This window comes from Oncorhynchus nerka, linkage group LG25 (genome assembly GCF_034236695.1).
Source record: "Oncorhynchus nerka isolate Pitt River linkage group LG25, Oner_Uvic_2.0, whole genome shotgun sequence".
NCBI classification, from domain to species: Eukaryota; Metazoa; Chordata; class Actinopteri; order Salmoniformes; family Salmonidae; genus Oncorhynchus; species Oncorhynchus nerka.
In genome coordinates, this window is record NC_088420.1 from 54,265,604 (window position 1) to 54,283,870 (window position 18,267).

General features: G+C 42.0%; 1 protein-coding gene across 1 annotated transcript; it reads left to right on the plus strand.

Annotated features, from left to right (window-relative positions):
• Positions 1–6,768: 6,768 nt before the first annotated feature.
• acte1 (actin, epsilon 1) lies at positions 6,769–15,120 on the plus strand. Its single transcript, XM_029634895.1, has 8 exons — positions 6,769–6,875; positions 7,747–7,898; positions 9,376–9,615; positions 13,019–13,103; positions 13,292–13,453; positions 13,802–13,993; positions 14,405–14,586; positions 14,793–15,120. Exons 2-8 carry the CDS (start codon positions 7,770–7,772, stop codon positions 14,934–14,936), a joined length of 1,134 nt encoding a protein of 377 aa, XP_029490755.1. The 5' UTR covers positions 6,769–6,875; positions 7,747–7,769; the 3' UTR covers positions 14,937–15,120.
• Positions 15,121–18,267: the final 3,147 nt, after the last annotated feature.

Here is an 18,267-nt window from a genome sequence, read left to right on the forward strand (position 1 = left end):
TATCCATGCCACATTCTCATGGTTTCTGTGGATTCGATTTGACATACCTGGCTTCTAAAAACAGCCACATTTGCATGCAAATTATGTTGACTGACTTATTACGAATTCAAACTTCTGCATCATTAATTACAGCAGTGTGCCCGTGGGCCCTGGATTTCAAATGAAGTTAGTTTATTCTGACAGTCATTTCATCTTAACCATGGACTGTTTTCAGATTTTTATGCTAGTTCATCATACTTCCATTTTCTAAATGCATGTTGCATTGATGATGAGTGCATGAGGGGACATTCAAAAGTTGGGTAATGGAATCTCCCCCATGGTTCTGTGAAGTTTACCTATCATTCTATAAGCTCCCAGAGAGACCTGAGTACCTATACTCTGATTACCTATTCTATTACCGATACCTATTCTTAGCCCCCAAGCTGAAGAGAAGCTCCCCCCCACAATAAGTAAGACCGACTAATAATGATCGGCTGGTAACCCCTCTATCACACAACACTAATTGATAGCTTTAGGCAGGGAGAGGAAGGCCATCATTTCCACCCCTAAATGAATAATAATTCTCAGGATTCCTACTGTAGATATTATATGATTTATGGACATGATGTTCCTTCGGCAATGTTGTGAATGAGAGTTAGGTCCCTTTGATCTAATTTAGCTTAATGAGCTTGCAGTGAGTTAACGGCTTTCATGATAATCATCTTATTGGATTACTGGACCTGCCTGGTCTTTACTGTAACATCGGTGTCTCTGAGTGGTGGCCCTGGGACCCATGGCATACTCATGCTTTTCCAGTATGCTCACTAGGAGGTAAATACATATACAGTACAATGTGGAAATACGTAAAGTATAACAGATTAAGACATGTATTTGAGAATGGTCATGTGCACCCTTGCACCTTTTGGATTTTACACAGCATGCTAATGCAATGTTGCATTGCATGGAATCCCCTTCGCAGAGATGTCAACAAGGACGATACCATGTAAGGAAGGGCCCACTCACTCACCAAAGAATCCGTACACAATCAATTCGGTCTTCTTATCTTTGTAAGGTCACCAGTCTAAAGGTGAAAGTTCAGCCAATAAGATGTAACCTATAGGTTTGTCACGCCCTGACTGTAGAGAGCCTTTTAATGTCTCTATTTGGTTTGGTCAGGGTGTGATTTGGGGTGGGCATTCTAGGTTTCGTTTTCTATGATTTTGTGGTTCTATGTTTTGGCCGGGTATGGTTCTCAATCAGGGACACCTGTCTATCGTTGTCTCTGATTGGGAACCATACTTAGGTAGCCCTTTTCACTCCTTTCTGTGTGGGAAGTTGACTTTGTTTATGGCATATAGCTGTTAGTGTCATGGTTTGTTTTGTAGTGTTTAATGTTTTGTTCGGCGTCTTTTCTAATAAAAAGCATATGTACGCTCACCACGCTTCACCTTGGTCCTCTTCATTCAACGGCCGTGACAAGGTTTCTCTCACTGTCTCCCATAAAGTTACGTAATGGAGGTTATATTTAAACAACAAGAGGTATGTCAGTGTGCACTGCATGTTGACCAATGATGTATTTGTATGTCTGGTCTTGACTGGTTTTAAACCACGCTGTATTGTGAGTCTCTGGTTGTCTTTACACTAAATCAGCATTTCTGAGTAACTGATTCATGATGATTGACAAGTTTTCTGTGGCATTGTGTCCATACGTTTGGTCCATACCACTATGTATCAGATCCAAAAGCCCATCCCAATTCCAAACACCATTGCAGTCTAGAAGAAAAAAAACTCCCAACATTTTCCAAGGGAAACCATTCACCATTGTGCTTTGACCAAGTACAGGTAACTTCCAAAATAAAGGAAACACTTGAGAACTTTGGATACAAAGTATATTAGAAGCAGGTGTAGTTGCTGAGTTAATTATGCAATTAATATCCCATCATGCTTAGGGTCATGTATAAAAATGCCCAGTTGCCCATTATTTTGGCTACCATGGCTAGAAGAAGAGATTTCAGTGACTTTGAAAGAGGTGTTTAAAGGGTGTGTGTGTGTGTCTCGGTCACAAGATCTCAACCCAATTGAACACTTATGGGAGATTCTGCAGCGGCGCCTGAGACAGCATTTTCCACCACCATCAACAAAACACCAAATGAGGAAAATTCTCATGGAAGAATGGTATGCATCCCTCCAATAGAGTTCCAGAAACTAGTAGGATCTATGCCAAAGAGCATTGAAGCTGGTCTAGTGGCTCGTGGTGGCCCAAGGCCCTATTAAGACACTATGTTGGTGTTTCCTTTATTTTGGAAGTTACCTGTAGATTTGAATTCATTTTCAAATTCCAACAACGAAGGCAGTCAACACAGGCTACTCTAATGCTCAGTGCTCATACCACTAAGCTGTTCCTATCCTAGGAAACCATTTGAGGAAATAATGGCAGTGCTATTTCTAGTGGGAGGGAATGCTGACTATGAGGGGCTGGCGGTGGTACAAGTTGGACTTTGGTCACATGATCTCATGGCAATAGGACTCTACAAGAGGAATTCTCATTAAACAATAGGCTACTGTGCGCGTTTGTGTGTATTTTGTCTACCAAAGAGACGCTAGTAGTTACTGTTTTAGAGAACCAGCTGAATGCTGTAGTACAGATCCAGCAAAATGAAGGACCAGGTCCTGTGTTCAGGGAAAAGTCAGGGCCCAGATATAACACCTACAGGAGGGGACAGGAGAGCAAAATGTGGCCAGGTGTCACCCTCTAATGTAAGAGGTCAAGGCTTTCTGTACTTAAGTAGCAACGCGCATGCCCCGTCCACCTGAGGAGCTTTCTTTTTTCCCCAGCCATCTATTTCCTGTGTCTTGAGGGGTGCAAAATCCACTTGTCACTCAAATCTCGCTGGATTGATTGGTTTCATTTGACTCCTGCGACTCTTTCGTACTCGTGCTTTTTGTGCCTGTCGTTTTTTTATCTTCTGCTAGCGTTACGCCCGCGGAAATGTTTGTAATGGCCTGTCAAACACACCCCGGTAATGGCTGTTATCATTTGATACAGTTGTAATGTTTACAAATTAGACGAGCTGAAATGTTAAAAGGAACACTCGGATTATAGCGGTCTTATGTCACAAACAATGTATAGATAGGTGTAATCTAGAGCCAAGCGTGTTGATTTTTAAGCTGAGGGTACCCTGCTGTCGACTTATGCAACAGAATGTGACAACAGTAATTATTGAGGCAATCAAGACAGTCCAGGTCGTTTTTGTGGTTGCAGCCCTGCCACCCCTTTACGTTAATGTTTCCATATATGCAAATATTGTATTTTTGTGTATTTATGCAAATTAGGAACATATAGTTTTCTTTATAACACGAAATATCAAATAAACCAGAAGCTCATACACAGGGGGTCCAAAAAGGCAACCGTACAGGCAGGGAAAAGGCTAGTAACGTCATCCGGGAGATCAGGCAAGAGGTTGATAACAGGAAATCCGATAGGCTAAAGTACAGGCAGAGAATAGGCAAAAGGCATCGTTAGTGAGGCAGGCCAAAACTATCATACACTGGAGGATTACATTACAGGAAACACAGCACTCCGAATATTTTGATTAATTTCACCTTTATTTAACCAGGAAAGCTAGTTGAGAACAAGTTCTCATTTAACCCTGCGACCTGGCCAAGATAAAGCAAAGCAGTGCGACACAAACAACACAGAGTTACACATGGAATAAACAAGCGTACAGTCAATAACACAATAGAAAAATATATATATTTACAGTGTGTGCAAATGGTGTGAGGAGGTAAGACAATAAATAGGCCATAGTAGCGAAGTAATTACAATTTAGTAAATTAACACTGGAGTGATAGATGAGCAGATGGTGATGTGCAAGGAGAAATACTGGTGTGCAAAAGAACATAAAATTAAATAAAAACAAAATGGGGATGAGGTAGGTATATTGGGTGGGCTATTTACAGATGGGTTGTGTACAGCTGCAGCGATTGGTTAGCTGCTCAGATAGCTGATGTTTAAAGTTAGTGCGGGAAATATAAGTCTCCAGAAGTGTCACAATACATCACAACGATGGGGTGCAAAGAACTGAACTAAATAGTGCGTGATAATGACATACAGGTGTGTGAACAGGTGATCATAATTCAGGTGATTGGGATCTGGAGAGTGAGCTGCGTTCAGCGGATCTACGTGTTTGAGATTGTGAGTTGGAGGCAGACGTTACAGTGCTATAATTAATTCAATACCTGATGGATTTTTTTTTTAATCAAAAGGTTTGGAGTATCTTCCTCCATTGTCTAACTGTTGCATTTATTAGAATTGTTTTTCAAACCTTTTCACAATGTTGATGACCATTGCTAGAGTAAGTAAGTCATGAAAGAGGTTCCACACCATGCCTGGTCAACCTGACTGAAGTAAAACAATGGTGATCGCAGCGGTCAGTCTGTTTTACGAGGCTAACAACCTCGGGGTCAATATCGAATGGTCTAATCTAATGTTAGAACTTGGGCTGCTGGTGTCAGTGGTGTGTCCAGGGGGTGACACCCCCTGAAATCTGATTGGCCACCCCAGTGGCCCCCACAGAAATTCTGAGTTCTGATAGGTCGTCTCTGAATATATTGATAATTTTGACAACAAGACTCAATCTTACCGGAGAAAACATCCGAGCGAGGAAACGGCTCCCTTCTATCTTAGTATGTGTAGCCCATGCATCTATTGCTGTCTGGACAAAAAGAGTAGGACATGTCATATTCTTTTTGGCAAGACAGCATCAGATACGTGGGCTATAGATACTTAGACAGAGGAGCGCTGTTTGCCTCGCTCGGATGCTTTCTCTGGTGAAATTGATTCAGCCGATTGCAAATTGAAGTAACATTTATTATGAATAATTTTCTATGTTTATTTTTTCACTGTTAGGCATCAATGAATAGACACCACTTTGTAGACTGAATGTCATTAAACTTTTGGTGTTTGTAGTAGATGTCCCTTTCCATTCAAATGGCAGGTGCACAGTGCACCGTTCGGATGCTGGACTTGTTTTGGAGTAGACAAACTTACTTTTTGAACTGATTTGTTTGACAATCAGATGAAAACATCATGACCAGTGGTGTTCACCACACATTAAAAAGTAATACATTTTTACAATTCAATTCCATGACTTTAGGCGGTCCTGTAAATGTTGAGGGATAAGTTGTACTCTGGATGTCACTTTCAAGTGAATTTACTGCTGTATGCTAATACCCTTACATAAAATCCTGACCTTGAATGCAAACACTAACAAGACTTTTGGAATGGATTTATTTGAACACGGAAATGTACCTCAGCTAAGCATTTAATGTGTTGCATCATCCAGTTAATTTGTGCCAGCTGTACAGTAAAAACAGGCCAGTAATGTAAAGTAAACTACATCAAGGAAGTATCTGAGGCTATAAGATAGCCAAGGACAGAGTTAAAAGAAGGGTATTAGCCCAATGCTCCATAAGCTCACATAACAACCACCTCTCTTCCGCCACATCTGGCTGCCCAAAACACTGATGCAAGTAAACCTAATGTGTAACTACTTTGGCTGGATCACATTCTAAAATAACATGACCTTACTATCCTAACTGCAATCTAATTTTATGAACCTTCTATGCTAGCTAACAATCTTACCGTATGCCAACTGATTAGTGTATGTGTGTGGCTCAATGTGCTTGACTTATACTTATCCTTCAATACCCTTTTTCTACTTAAACCTGTTCCTTAAACTTCCTACTATTACTTCATCTGAATAGTATTTTCCCACGTTCTCCATGTCTCTGTGGGTGGAGCACTGTGCTGTGTCTGGCAATAGAGAATCTAATCTGAATATTGTCTTCTCGTCAGTAACTGAATGACCACTGGGGAGCACCTGGGGGGATGTTTCTATAAACCACTCCTTTTAATAGAAGTGTTGTGGACTCCCCTCCTATCCACACCATTCAAACAATCACTTGCTTTTTTGATCGTCCTCTTCTGAACCACTTCCTCAGGTATGTGGTTATCAATGGGACTGGGAAACCAGGTTACACTGTGGTCAGTGAGGCCAGTCTGCTGTGTTCTACCACTGTGTAAAGACTTACTAAATTGACAGGCCATGAGGACAATCCTTTTACTGTATGAACATCAGGGTTGGGATCAATTCCATTTCAATTTAGTCAACTTTGGAAGTAAACTGAAATTCCCTCATCGACTTGACTGAATTGAATAAACTTAATTTAAATAAAATTATCCCAACCCTGAGGGACATTCTCTGGTTATTGAACACTGACCAGACTAGAGATTGACTTTTTGGTTTGGTGAAGACTGTCCTAAATTTATATTGGTGAAAACAGTCTTGTGTATGACTATTGTCCACTCCCATTCAGGGTGAGGCTCTGAAACTTCCTTTGAAGGCCTGCTAGTGGTCCACAGAGGCTTTGGTTGTCATTTTTCATGGCATGCCCTGATTGGCTGGCTGTAACGCTGTGTCTGAACGTCAGTCAGATAGACAAGGGGCCATGTCTCCATTATGACTGATGCACCGGACTTTATTTATAGTGACCTCCAACATGCCTTTCTCTGCGAACGCATCATCAACCTGTCTTCCAGTCCTCCAACAATAGACCACGGTGCCACCTCCCAGCTATAAATTAGCCAAATGAGACTCTTGAGCGTGCGTGTGTGCGTGTGACAACCGTAGTGGGACAGGGCAACTCTACCTTTCAGTTCCGCATTGGTTTGTAAGGGTGACATGTCTCCTAAAAAGGCCCGAGGTCTTGAAGGTATGTGATGGCGTGGGTCCTGTGTACTCCTATTTAAATTCAGAGAGCAGGTGAGCCAGGCGCACTCTCCTCTCTCTGTCTCAAGGGACTGTAACACACCGCCTCCTGTCCAGCTCTCCAGGGTAAGTCATTCTCCTGCACACATGCAATTCTCATGAACCTGTTTCGATGGGATTCTCTTATTATCATAATCATTTATCATTCAGTAATACATTCACATTTTAGTCATTTAGACGACGCTCTTCTTTTATCCAGAGCGACTTCCAATTAGTGCATTATCACTGCATTTCCTGTACATTACCATGTATATGTAAGATACAGTACATTCAACTAACATACAGTATGTAACAGACCTGAGTGGACAAGAGAAAAGAGCAATGAGTGAAGCAACATTTCTTACCGATAAATGTTTCAAAAGAGCGATGACTGAAGCAACATTTCTAACCGATAAATGTGTAAAAAAAGAGCGATGTATGAATCCTCATTTCTACCCGATAAACGTCTAAGACTAAATAGAAAATTCATTTTTATGTTGCTTTGAGTTAATGATTACACATAATAAAAAGTTGATACAAAATGCAATACAGATCCCTGCTTTAAGATTCTTAAAACTGCTATTGTGCTTTAAAGTCTAGGATTAGGACCACTACAGGAATACGTTTAAGCACTTAGAGCAATCAAAATGTAGCACTGTCCTCTGTTGTGTGCATTACAATTATAAACAGTTAAGTCAGTCAATTAATTTGTTAGTCAAACAAAAAGTGAGTTATGGAGCTAGCATGGCATATATGAACAAACAACAAGAAGAGACTAGACAGACAGACAGTGCTACAGAATAAGCTCACAGTGTGAATGGCAGCAACTGTTAATGCAGTAACACTTCCATTTTGCTATGGCCATATGCCATGTGTGAAACACATTGCTCTCTGACATACTTGACTTACTGGTGACAACTGGTGTATTGTGTGTGTATGTGTGTGCGTGTGTGTGTAGGCCCACAGTAACCGGACTCAACCATGTGTGACGAGGAAGAGACAACAGCCTTGGTATGCGACAACGGCTCAGGACTGGTGAAGGCTGGCTTCGCCGGTGACGATGCCCCCAGGGCAGTGTTCCCCTCCATTGTGGGGCGCCCCCGTCATCAGGTGAGACATCATCTCACTCCCTCCCCCATTTTACCTCTTCATGTCATTCACAGGGTCATTCCTGAAGTTGAGCTGCTACACTATTGTTAGTTGGTCATTGCTCCTACAGCAGGGATCATCAACAACTGGACTCAGCCGCGGGCTGATTATTTCAGGAGAGTAGTCAGGGGGGCCGGAACATAATTACAAATTATTCGTAGTATGCAAATTGATCGCAAGAAGCCCAAACAGATATAATGTTTGACTAAAACATAATCATTTCATTGCTTACGTCTATATACGATCACGTTTCTCTCTATTATTGGTGGGAATACTTGGGAACGGATTTCTTAAATTATACTGAACAAAAATATAAACACAACATGCAACAAGTTCAATGATTTTAATGAGTTACAGTTCATATAAGGAAATCAGTCAAATTAAAATAAATTCATTAGGCCCCAATCTATGGATCTCCCAGGGCGGGCGCACCTGGGAGAGCATAGGCCCATCCATTCAGGAGCTAGTTCCACCCAATCAGAATGACTTTTTCCCTACTAAAGGGCATTATTATAGACAGAACTACTCCTCATTTTCATCTGCTGTCTGGGTGGCTGGTCTCAGACAATCCAGCAGGTGAAGAAGCCAAATATGGAGGTCCTGGGCCAGCATGGTTACATGTTGTCTGCGGTTGTGAGGCCGGTTGGACATACTGTCAAATTCTCTAAATGACATTCCTGCAGTCAGCATGCCAATTGCACACTCTTCAAAACTTGAGACATCTGTGGCATTGTGTGGTGTGACAGAACTGCACATTTTTATTGACCCCAGCTCAAGGTGCACCTGTGTAATGATCATGCTGTTTAATCAGCTTCTTGATATGCCACACCTGTCAGGTGGATGGATTATCTTGACAAAGGAGAAATGCTCACTAACATGAACGTAAACCAATTTGTGCACAAAATTGGAAAGAAATAAGCTTTTTGTACATTTTTTGTACCTTTTCTTTCAGCTCATGAAAAATACTTTATATGTTGCATTGATTTTTGATCGGGAATAAAATCACTTGGAGCCGATTTCCCGGTGTTTTTACATTATCTTATGTCCAACAATAAAAATTCCACACAGGTTCAAGATCTGTTTATGCTCTTACCAACTACATTGCTATCAATGTCAAGCCAAACACGGCATGACAATGAGTGACAAGTAGTTTAAATGATAGCACAAACAGACTGGAAATCAGACTAGAGTTTGAGCCAGTTTCATGGAAAAAGATGAAGTCTAGTCCCGGAATAAAAGGCACTTTCAATGGAGATTCTCCATTGAGCATGTTTATTTTTTTAGCTAAGTAGGCTTAATCTGGGTCCGGGAAAACAGACCCTAAATGTGTATCATTTGTAGCTCTATTTCACAAATCAATACGGTATGTGGCTGTTGTTGTTCATGTCTGTACCTTCTGTTCATGTGAATAACACATGGCTGTCTGTCTCTTCCCCAGGGGGTGATGGTGGGTATGGGTCAGAAAGACTCCTATGTTGGAGACGAGGCCCAGAGCAAGAGAGGTATCCTGACCCTCAAGTACCCCATTGAGCACGGCATCATAACTAACTGGGACGACATGGAGAAGATCTGGCATCATACCTTCTACAATGAGCTTCGTGTGGCACCTGAGGAGCACCCTGTCCTGCTCACTGAGGCCCCACTCAACCCCAAGGCCAACAGAGAGAAGATGACCCAGGTGGGCGCTAATACCTTAAACCCAAACACTTGGCCATCAGTCTTATGATATAGTTTAATGAGAAATATCCCACTGGGCAAAAACTGGTTGAATCAACATTGTTTCCACGTCATTTCAACTAAAAAATATATATGATGACGTTGAATCAATGTGGAAAACTGATTGGATTTGCAAAAGGTAATCAACGTAAGGGCATTTTGTCTTTTTCTTACCCAACTTTTATCCTAAATCCAATTACAAGGTAAAATGTTTTGTTGAATTCACCTTAGTTGACAATTATACAACGGGTGGGTCAATCCTGAATGCTGATTGATTAAAACCAGATTCCAGCCGGTGTCTAGTTGCCACCAGCTAAATCTATGATGTTAAAATGCCTATTTACTCTGTTCCATCTGACTGTGCAATCCAGTCTCATCAGCCCAGCCAGACACTTTATAAACTTCATCTCCATTATAAAAAGCATCTAGAGTTTGTTTTCAACAGCGGAGATTTGTATAAACCTTGCTGTCTGTCTCTCCGACATTTGCAACATTTGTTTCAATATTCAAATTCGATCACCTGCTGTCCCATAGTAATGTAATAAGTCGGGACGAGACAGACAGGCAGTCAGCGTTTTTCAGCCAGTCGAAATAATGAATCAGCTGCCATCATTTTTATGGATATATATATACAACAACAAAAATGTCAATTGAAAAAAGGTACAACGTAACGCAGTCTTTCCAGATTAAGTTTGAAGTGATTGTGTTACTGTAGCTGTGTTGTTGGCTAGGTCCTCTGGACAACAGTGTCCTGACGAGTGTACACATGTGCTATGCCAGGAAAAATTGCACCTCATTAGCTCATTGTTACGGATGTTTCTAAAGCCAAAGATGTGTTTGGGATGGACTCTACCTTTCTTAAAAACTACAAAGAGTCACTCATTGGCCCCATTACTAAGGTCACCAACACATCTATTGGTCTCGGTGTGTTTCCAAGGGTATGGAAGTCGGCCATAATAACGGCCATCTTTAAATCAGGCGACCCTGCTGACGTGAGTAACTACAGGCCCATTAGTATACTACCTGTGGTGTCAAAGGTTGTTGAAAAGTGTGTAGCAGAACAACTGATTGCCCACCTCAACAACAGCCCCTTCACATTACACTCCATGCAGTTTGGCTTCAGAGCGAAACACTCCACAGAAACGGCCAACTGCTTTCTTCTGGAAAATGTGAAGTCCAAGATGGACAAAGGGGGTGCTGTTGGGGCTGTGTTTCTGGACCTAAGTAAGGCTTTTGATACTGTTAACCATGAGATTCTCATCACAAAATTGTCCAAGTTCAACTTTTCCCCTGATGCCTTGAGATGGATGAAATCATACCTTGAAGGCAGAACTCAGTGTGTCAGAGTGAGCAATGAGCTGTCGCCCACTCGTAGCTATGATGTGGGCGTGCCCCAAGGGTCAATACTGGGGCCCCATCTGTTCAGCCTGTACATTAATGATCTGCCTTCTGTCTGTACTGGGTCTGAAGTTCAAATGTATGCAGATGATACAGTGATATATTTACATTTACATTTAAGTCATTTAGCAGACGCTCTTATCCAGAGCGACTTACAAATTGGTGCGTTCACCTTAAGACATCCAGTGGAACAGCCACTTTACAATAGTGCATCTAAATCTTTTAAGGGGGGGGGGGGGGGGTGAGAAGGATTACTTTATCCTATCCTAGGTATTCCTGAAAGAGGTGGGGTTTCAGGTGTCTCCGGAAGGTGGTGATTGACTCCGCTGTCCTGGCGATATGTGCATGCAAAGAGCAAACAACAAGCTGCACAAGAACTCACTACTGTAATGGTCCAGGTTACAAAGTGGCTCAGTGACTCGTGTTTGCATCTCAATGTGAAAAAAACTGTTTGCATGTTCTTCACAAAGAGGGCAACAGATGCTACTGAGCCAGATGTCTATGTGTCAGGGGAGAAGCTCCAGGTGGTATCCGATTTTAAGTACCTTGGCATCATACTTGATTCCAACCTCTCTTTTAAAAAGCATGTGAAAAAGGTAATTCAAATAACTAAATTCAATCTAGCTAATTTCCGATTTATACGAAATTGTTTGACTACAGAGGTAGCAAAACTGTACTTCAAATCTATGATACTCCCCCACTTAACATACTGCTTGACTAGTTGGGCCCAAGCTTGCTGTACAACATTAAAACCTATTCAGTCTGTCTACAAACAGGCTCTCAAAGTGCTTGATAGGAAGCCCAATAGCCATCATCATTGTCACATCCTTAGAAAGCATGAGCTCTTGAGTTGGGAAAATCTTGTGCAATACACCGACGCATGTCTTGTATTCAAGATCCTTAATGGCCTGGCTCCCCCTCCACTCAATATTTTTGTTAAACAGAAAACCCAGACATATGGCAGCAGATCCACAAGGTCTGCCATGAGAGGTGACTGTATAGTTCCCCTAAGGAAAAGCACCTTTAGTAAATCTGCATTCTTTGTGAGAGCTTCCCATGTCTGGAATACACTGCCATCAGACACACATAACTGCACCACATATCACACATTCACAAAATGCTTGAAGACCTGGCTAAAGGTCAATCAGATTTGTGAACATGGTCCCTAGCTGTGTGTTGCCGCTTTCCATGTTGTCTGTTGTCTGTAGCTTGTGAGGTGTGGAAACACTTTGTTGCTTTTATGAATTTTGTCTTGCTGCTTTTTGTTCTATGTTGCTCTGTCTGTATGCTATGTCTTGATTGTCCTATGTTGCTATGTCTTGCTTGTTCTATGGTGCTATTGTCTATATTGTAATTGTTTTTAATAACCTGCCCAGGGACTGCGGTTGAAAATTAGCCGGCTGGCTAAAACCGGCACTTTTACTGAAACGTTGATTAATGTGCACTGTCCCTGTAAAAATAAAATAAACTAAACTAAATAAATGTCACTAGAAAACAGCTTAAACAAATGCAAATGCAGCTACTTTGCTGTTATTCTGGCTGCACTTTTTAATGTGACTAAGTTAGCTGTTGTTGGCTAGCTAGCAAGCAAGGTATAAGAGCATTGCCAGGCAGTACAGCAATGAAACACTTAGAACAAACATCTGGGTCGTATTCATAGATACTGAAGAAAAAGACCGAACGCGTCTTTAGCAACACTAGACTTTGTGTCGGTACTACGTCTTGTGGAAGGATGAAATGCTATGAAGAAATTCCATTTATTGAAAATATGTCAATTACTATTTGAATACGTTGGTAACCCGTTGAATAAAAGTGATAATGCCCTCAAAGCCGGTGTTTGGCACGGTATATGTCCTCCAAACACCGGTTTCTCTGGCATTATCAATTAACTAGACAATGAACTGACTGACGTCTGTGCCTTGTGGGACATTTCTCAGTGACTCATGGTGACTCCTCCATTACTGCAGATCATGTTTGAGACCTTCAACGTGCCAGCTATGTATGTGGCCATCCAGGCTGTGCTGTCCCTGTACGCCTCTGGCCGTACCACAGGTGAGCATGCGCCTCCTAACACTGATCCACCCAAAAATGGATGACAGTAAAAAGTTACCTACAGTACAACGAGTGCATCACACGTTAGTATATGTAGCACCATTGGGAATCAAACCCACAACCGTGGCATTGACCACCGTGATGCTCGTTGGTGTGTCTGTACTAATGTGTCTGTGTGACCTGTGCAGGTATTGTGCTGGATGCTGGCGATGGTGTGACCCACAACGTGCCCGTATATGAGGGTTATGCCTTGCCCCATGCCATCATGAGACTGGACTTGGCTGGCAGAGACCTGACTGACTACCTGATGAAGATCCTCACTGAGAGAGGCTACTCTTTCGTCACCACCGGTAATGATAGAATATCAATGTAGAACCATATACATTTGAATTTAATTATTTGACTTATTTTTCATTACATTTGAATATTCATGTAGCCTTTCACCTAGTTAACATGTAGCGTTAATGACACCTGTTTAGTTCAACTGAACCTTGCCACTGTTGGTTGCTCATAAACTTACAGTGCCTTCTATTGGCAAAATAGAGTAACTGCAGCCATTTATTGTACTGTTAGCTGAGGAGTCTGTTCAAAGTTGTCAATATTGACACACACCGTAGGTTTGATTTCCCTAAATGTAACAGTTGTTACCTTGTTTGTCTATTGTGGTGGGTAACAGACTATTTTATCCATCCCAACAGCTGAGAGAGAGATCGTGCGTGACATCAAGGAGAAGCTGTGTTACGTGGCTCTGGACTTTGAGAATGAGATGGCCACTGCTGCCTCCTCCTCCTCTCTGGAGAAGTCCTATGAGTTGCCCGACGGTCAGGTCATTACCATCGGTAACGAGAGGTTCCGTTGCCCAGAAACCCTCTTCCAGCCCTCCTTCATTGGTCAGTATCCAAATCCTTGCACCTACACAATGTTCTATAACCTGGACTTAGATCAGTTTTGTGTTGTCTCACCAACTCCCGCCATTGTAAAGACAACACAAACAGATCTGGGACCAGGCTAGATCTACTGTGCTGTAGCACAAGTAATGTAGAAAAGATTATGCAGGATAGCAGGAAGAAAAGTAGTCCATATTATGTAACCAAATGTATTATTCATTAAGGATATACCCTATGTATCGTCTTTTTCATGATGCTTATGAACTAAGTATAAGCTTCGGATTCCCCTCTCTTTTCCCATGGGGCCTCAATACACATGACAAGACTCAGAATCCAACGTTCCTATTTCTCTATTGTCTTGCATGGAGTTCAACAGAATGTGGGTGTAAAGACTGTTATTTGTTATCCCCATAGGCATGGAGTCCGCTGGTATCCATGAGACCACATACAACGGCATCATGAAGTGCGACATTGACATCCGTAAGGACCTGTACGCCAACAATGTCTTGTCCGGCGGTACCACCATGTACCCAGGTATCGGTGACCGCATGCAGAAGGAAATCACAGCCCTGGCCCCCAGCACAATGAAGATCAAGGTATGGAGAATTCTCTATAATAATGGACAATCAACCTAACCACACCACCATCACAATTACTGAGAGAAAGTATGCAAAAGTGAAGTACCTCAAAGTACTTTGTGGTCTCAAAGTACCTTTGGTGCAGCAAGGCTGGTTAGGAAAGACACGACTTTGTATAGACAACATTTGACTCTGCCCTAACCACTGACTGTCGCTCCCTGTAGATGATTGCCCCGCCTGAGCGTAAATACTCAGTCTGGATCGGCGGCTCCATCCTGGCCTCCCTGTCCACCTTCCAGGCCATGTGGATCAGCAAAGACGAGTATGAGGAGGCCGGACCATCAATCGTCCACAGGAAGTGCTTCTAAATTCTCTCTCCAACTGTCAACTGTCCCCTAAATATTTGCTCTCTGTCTATTCTCATGTGTCTCTAATCCCCACAAATAACCCATTGTAATTGTTTACTATTTGTGCAACGTTCCCAAAGACAATCTGTATTATGAGCCATCAGACGATCAGGATATTGCTAAATAAATCAATTCTGACTTTTGACTTCCCTGTGCAGTTGCCTATGTGACCTCATAACAGAACATACAGGAATTATCACAGGACTATTTTGCATTAAAAAAAATATTGTTTACATTTCCCACAATTACATGTGTGGTGACAAATTGTGACTAGATATAACAGAGCTTTGAGCATAACAGAATTTTCATTCCACTGATAAGATATTCTGGGGTATGCTTTACACATATCCCGTTGAAAGTCCTGTCAAAAAAACAAACAAAAAATGCTCTGTCAAACTTATTATCTGAGTGGACTCCATACATTTACATTACGACAACACATAAAATTGAGTGGTTTGGTTTGACGTAGATTCGGTGTACCGCTGAAATGTACTGTAATGTGACAAGACACCCACTGGATGGCGGTGAAGTCATGCAACACAACCCGTTCAGTAAGCTCTTCGGCGTCCTATGTGGATTGTTTGCATACTATATGATGACAAACACCATCAAAGGGGTTCCAGGCAACAGATATACCAACAGACAGAGAAGATTTGTTCACCCACCGGGACCATACAGTAGGTTAGATTTGGAGCCCAACAAATGTAGCAGCAGTGTGGACATGCATGCACTGTGGTCTATCCTCGCAACATGAGAAGAAAACAGGCCAGCACAATCTAGGACAGAGTCTGTATGTACCATAAATGTTTTTTTTTTAACGACTTCCTGGAGCTACATGTTATTTCCTGCCAATTAAAGGGAACACAATTAGGGATTGTCATTCGATATTTTTTGACTGTTTGAGTACTCGCATTATTTTTATTAGAGTACTTGAGTACTATAAAATAAACGTTTTACCAAGGCCAGCCCTGGGGATAAAAAATATGTGCACATTTATCTACAGGACCAGTCAAAAGTTTGGATACACCTACTCATTCAAGGGTTTTTCTTTATTTTCACTATTTTCTACATTGTAGAATAATAGTTAAGACAAACTATGAAATAACACATATGGAATCACATAGTAACCAAAAAAGTGTTAAAAAAAATCTAAATATATTTTAGATTCTTCACAAAGTAGCCACCCGTTGCCTTGATGACAGCTTTGCACAGTCTTGGCATTCTCTCAACCAGCTTCATGAGGTAGTCACCTGGAATGCATTTCAATTAACAGGTGTGCCTTGTTAAAAGTCCATTTGTGGAATTTCTTTCCTTTTTAATGCGTTTGAGCCAATCAGTTGTGTAACAAGGTAGGGTTGGTATACAGAAGATACCTCTATTTGGTAAAATACCAAGCCCATATTATGGCAAGAACAGCTCAAATAATGTGATGTGCATCTCGCGTCTGGAACAGTTACTCTCAAAGAGTGGTCATTTTAAACAGGGCTCAATTTGGTGAGTTGAAAGAATTTTTTCAGGGTTACAAACCAAACATCTGTCTTCTTTTCGATATACAGACGTTCTATTTAGTTTATTCTGCCTGTTCTTTGGAATTTTCAAAATGGATGAACAATTCCACATTGAACACTGCATGGTGATGGCCACGACATCTGTTTGATGAGTAGGCCTATGCTTCATGATTCTGATGAAAACACGCTCTTTGTCTCTCTCAAACTAATGTTTCTGAAAAAGATTACGAAGTTTCAATGCAAATTTGCTAAATTCCACACATTTTGCATAGGGCAAATATTTGTTTTGCTGTTTTAAAGATGAATTGCAAGAAATTTACACATTTTTCCATGTCTTAATTGTGTTTACATGAAACTAGAAGTCGGCTCCGGACCGTGGTCCGCCAGTTGAGTATGGGGAAGATAACCAATTCTAAATGGCACTAGCAGTACGCAAAATAGCTTAAGCTGAATAGAGCCAGGACGCAATTATTCCCAAAACTGCAGCTCATTGTTTGAACACATATTCTCCTACTTCAATCAACCAGATAAAACTGTCATCATTTGGCAATGAATGTAGCTTGTATATCCCATCAGTTAGATTTGATAGTCATTCCTGTAGGCCTAAAGGGGGCTTGTGTGTGCACTCGGCACATGTGTGGAGGAAGCGGTCGGAACGTAATGGAGTGAATGTGACATGGAGGGGAAAGGGAATTTAGGGAGAAGAACTGTGTGGATTACACAGTGCCACCGATGCGGCCCGCTACCAAGGACTGTGGGCTCTCCTTCTCCGTGGACGACGTGAGTCAGGCATTTAAGCGTGTTAACCCTCGCAAGGCTGCCGGCCCAGATGGCATCCTAGCCGCGTCCTCAGAACATGCGCAGCCCAGCTGGCTGAAGTGTTAACAGACATATTCTCTCCCAATCCCAGTCTGCTGTTCCCTTCATGCTTCAAGATGGCCAACATTGTTCCTGTACCCAAGAAAGCTAAGGTAACTGAACAAAATTACTATCGCCCCGTTGCACTCACTTCTGTCATCATGAAGTGCTTTGAGAGACTTGTCAAGGATCATATCACCTCTACATTACCTGACACCCTAGAACCACTCCACTTTGCTTACCGCCACAATAAATCCACGGACGATATAATCGCCATCGCTCTGCACACTGCTCTATCCCATCTGGACAAGAGGAATACCTATGTAAGAATGCTGTTCATCGACTACAGCAAAGTATTCAACACCACAGTACCCTCCAAGCTCATCATTAAGCTCGAGGCCCTGGGTCTGAACCCCGCCCTGTGCAACTGGGTACTGGACTTCCTGACGGGCCGCCCCCAGGTGATGAAGGTAGGAAACAACACCTCCACTTTGCTGATCCGCAACACTTGGGCCCCACAAGGATGCGTGCTCAGTCCCCTCCTGTACTCCCTGTTCACCCATGACTGCGTTGCCACGCACACCTCCAACTCAATCATCAAGTTTGCAGATGACACAACAGTAGTCGGCCTGATTACCAACAATGATAAGACAGCCTACAAGGGTGAGGTGAGTGCCCTGGGAGTGTGGTGCCAGGAAAATAACCTCTCACTCAACATCAACAAAACAAAGGAGCTTATTGTGGACTTCAGGAAACAGCAGAGGGAGTACCCCCTATCCACATCAACGGGACTGCAGTGGAGAAGGTGTGTAATTGTTGTGAAATTGTTGGAGATAAAAACACAAGCATTTCACTACAACCGCAATAACATCTGCTCAACACGTGTACAGTATGTGATCAATAACATTTTATCTGCTGCTTTTATT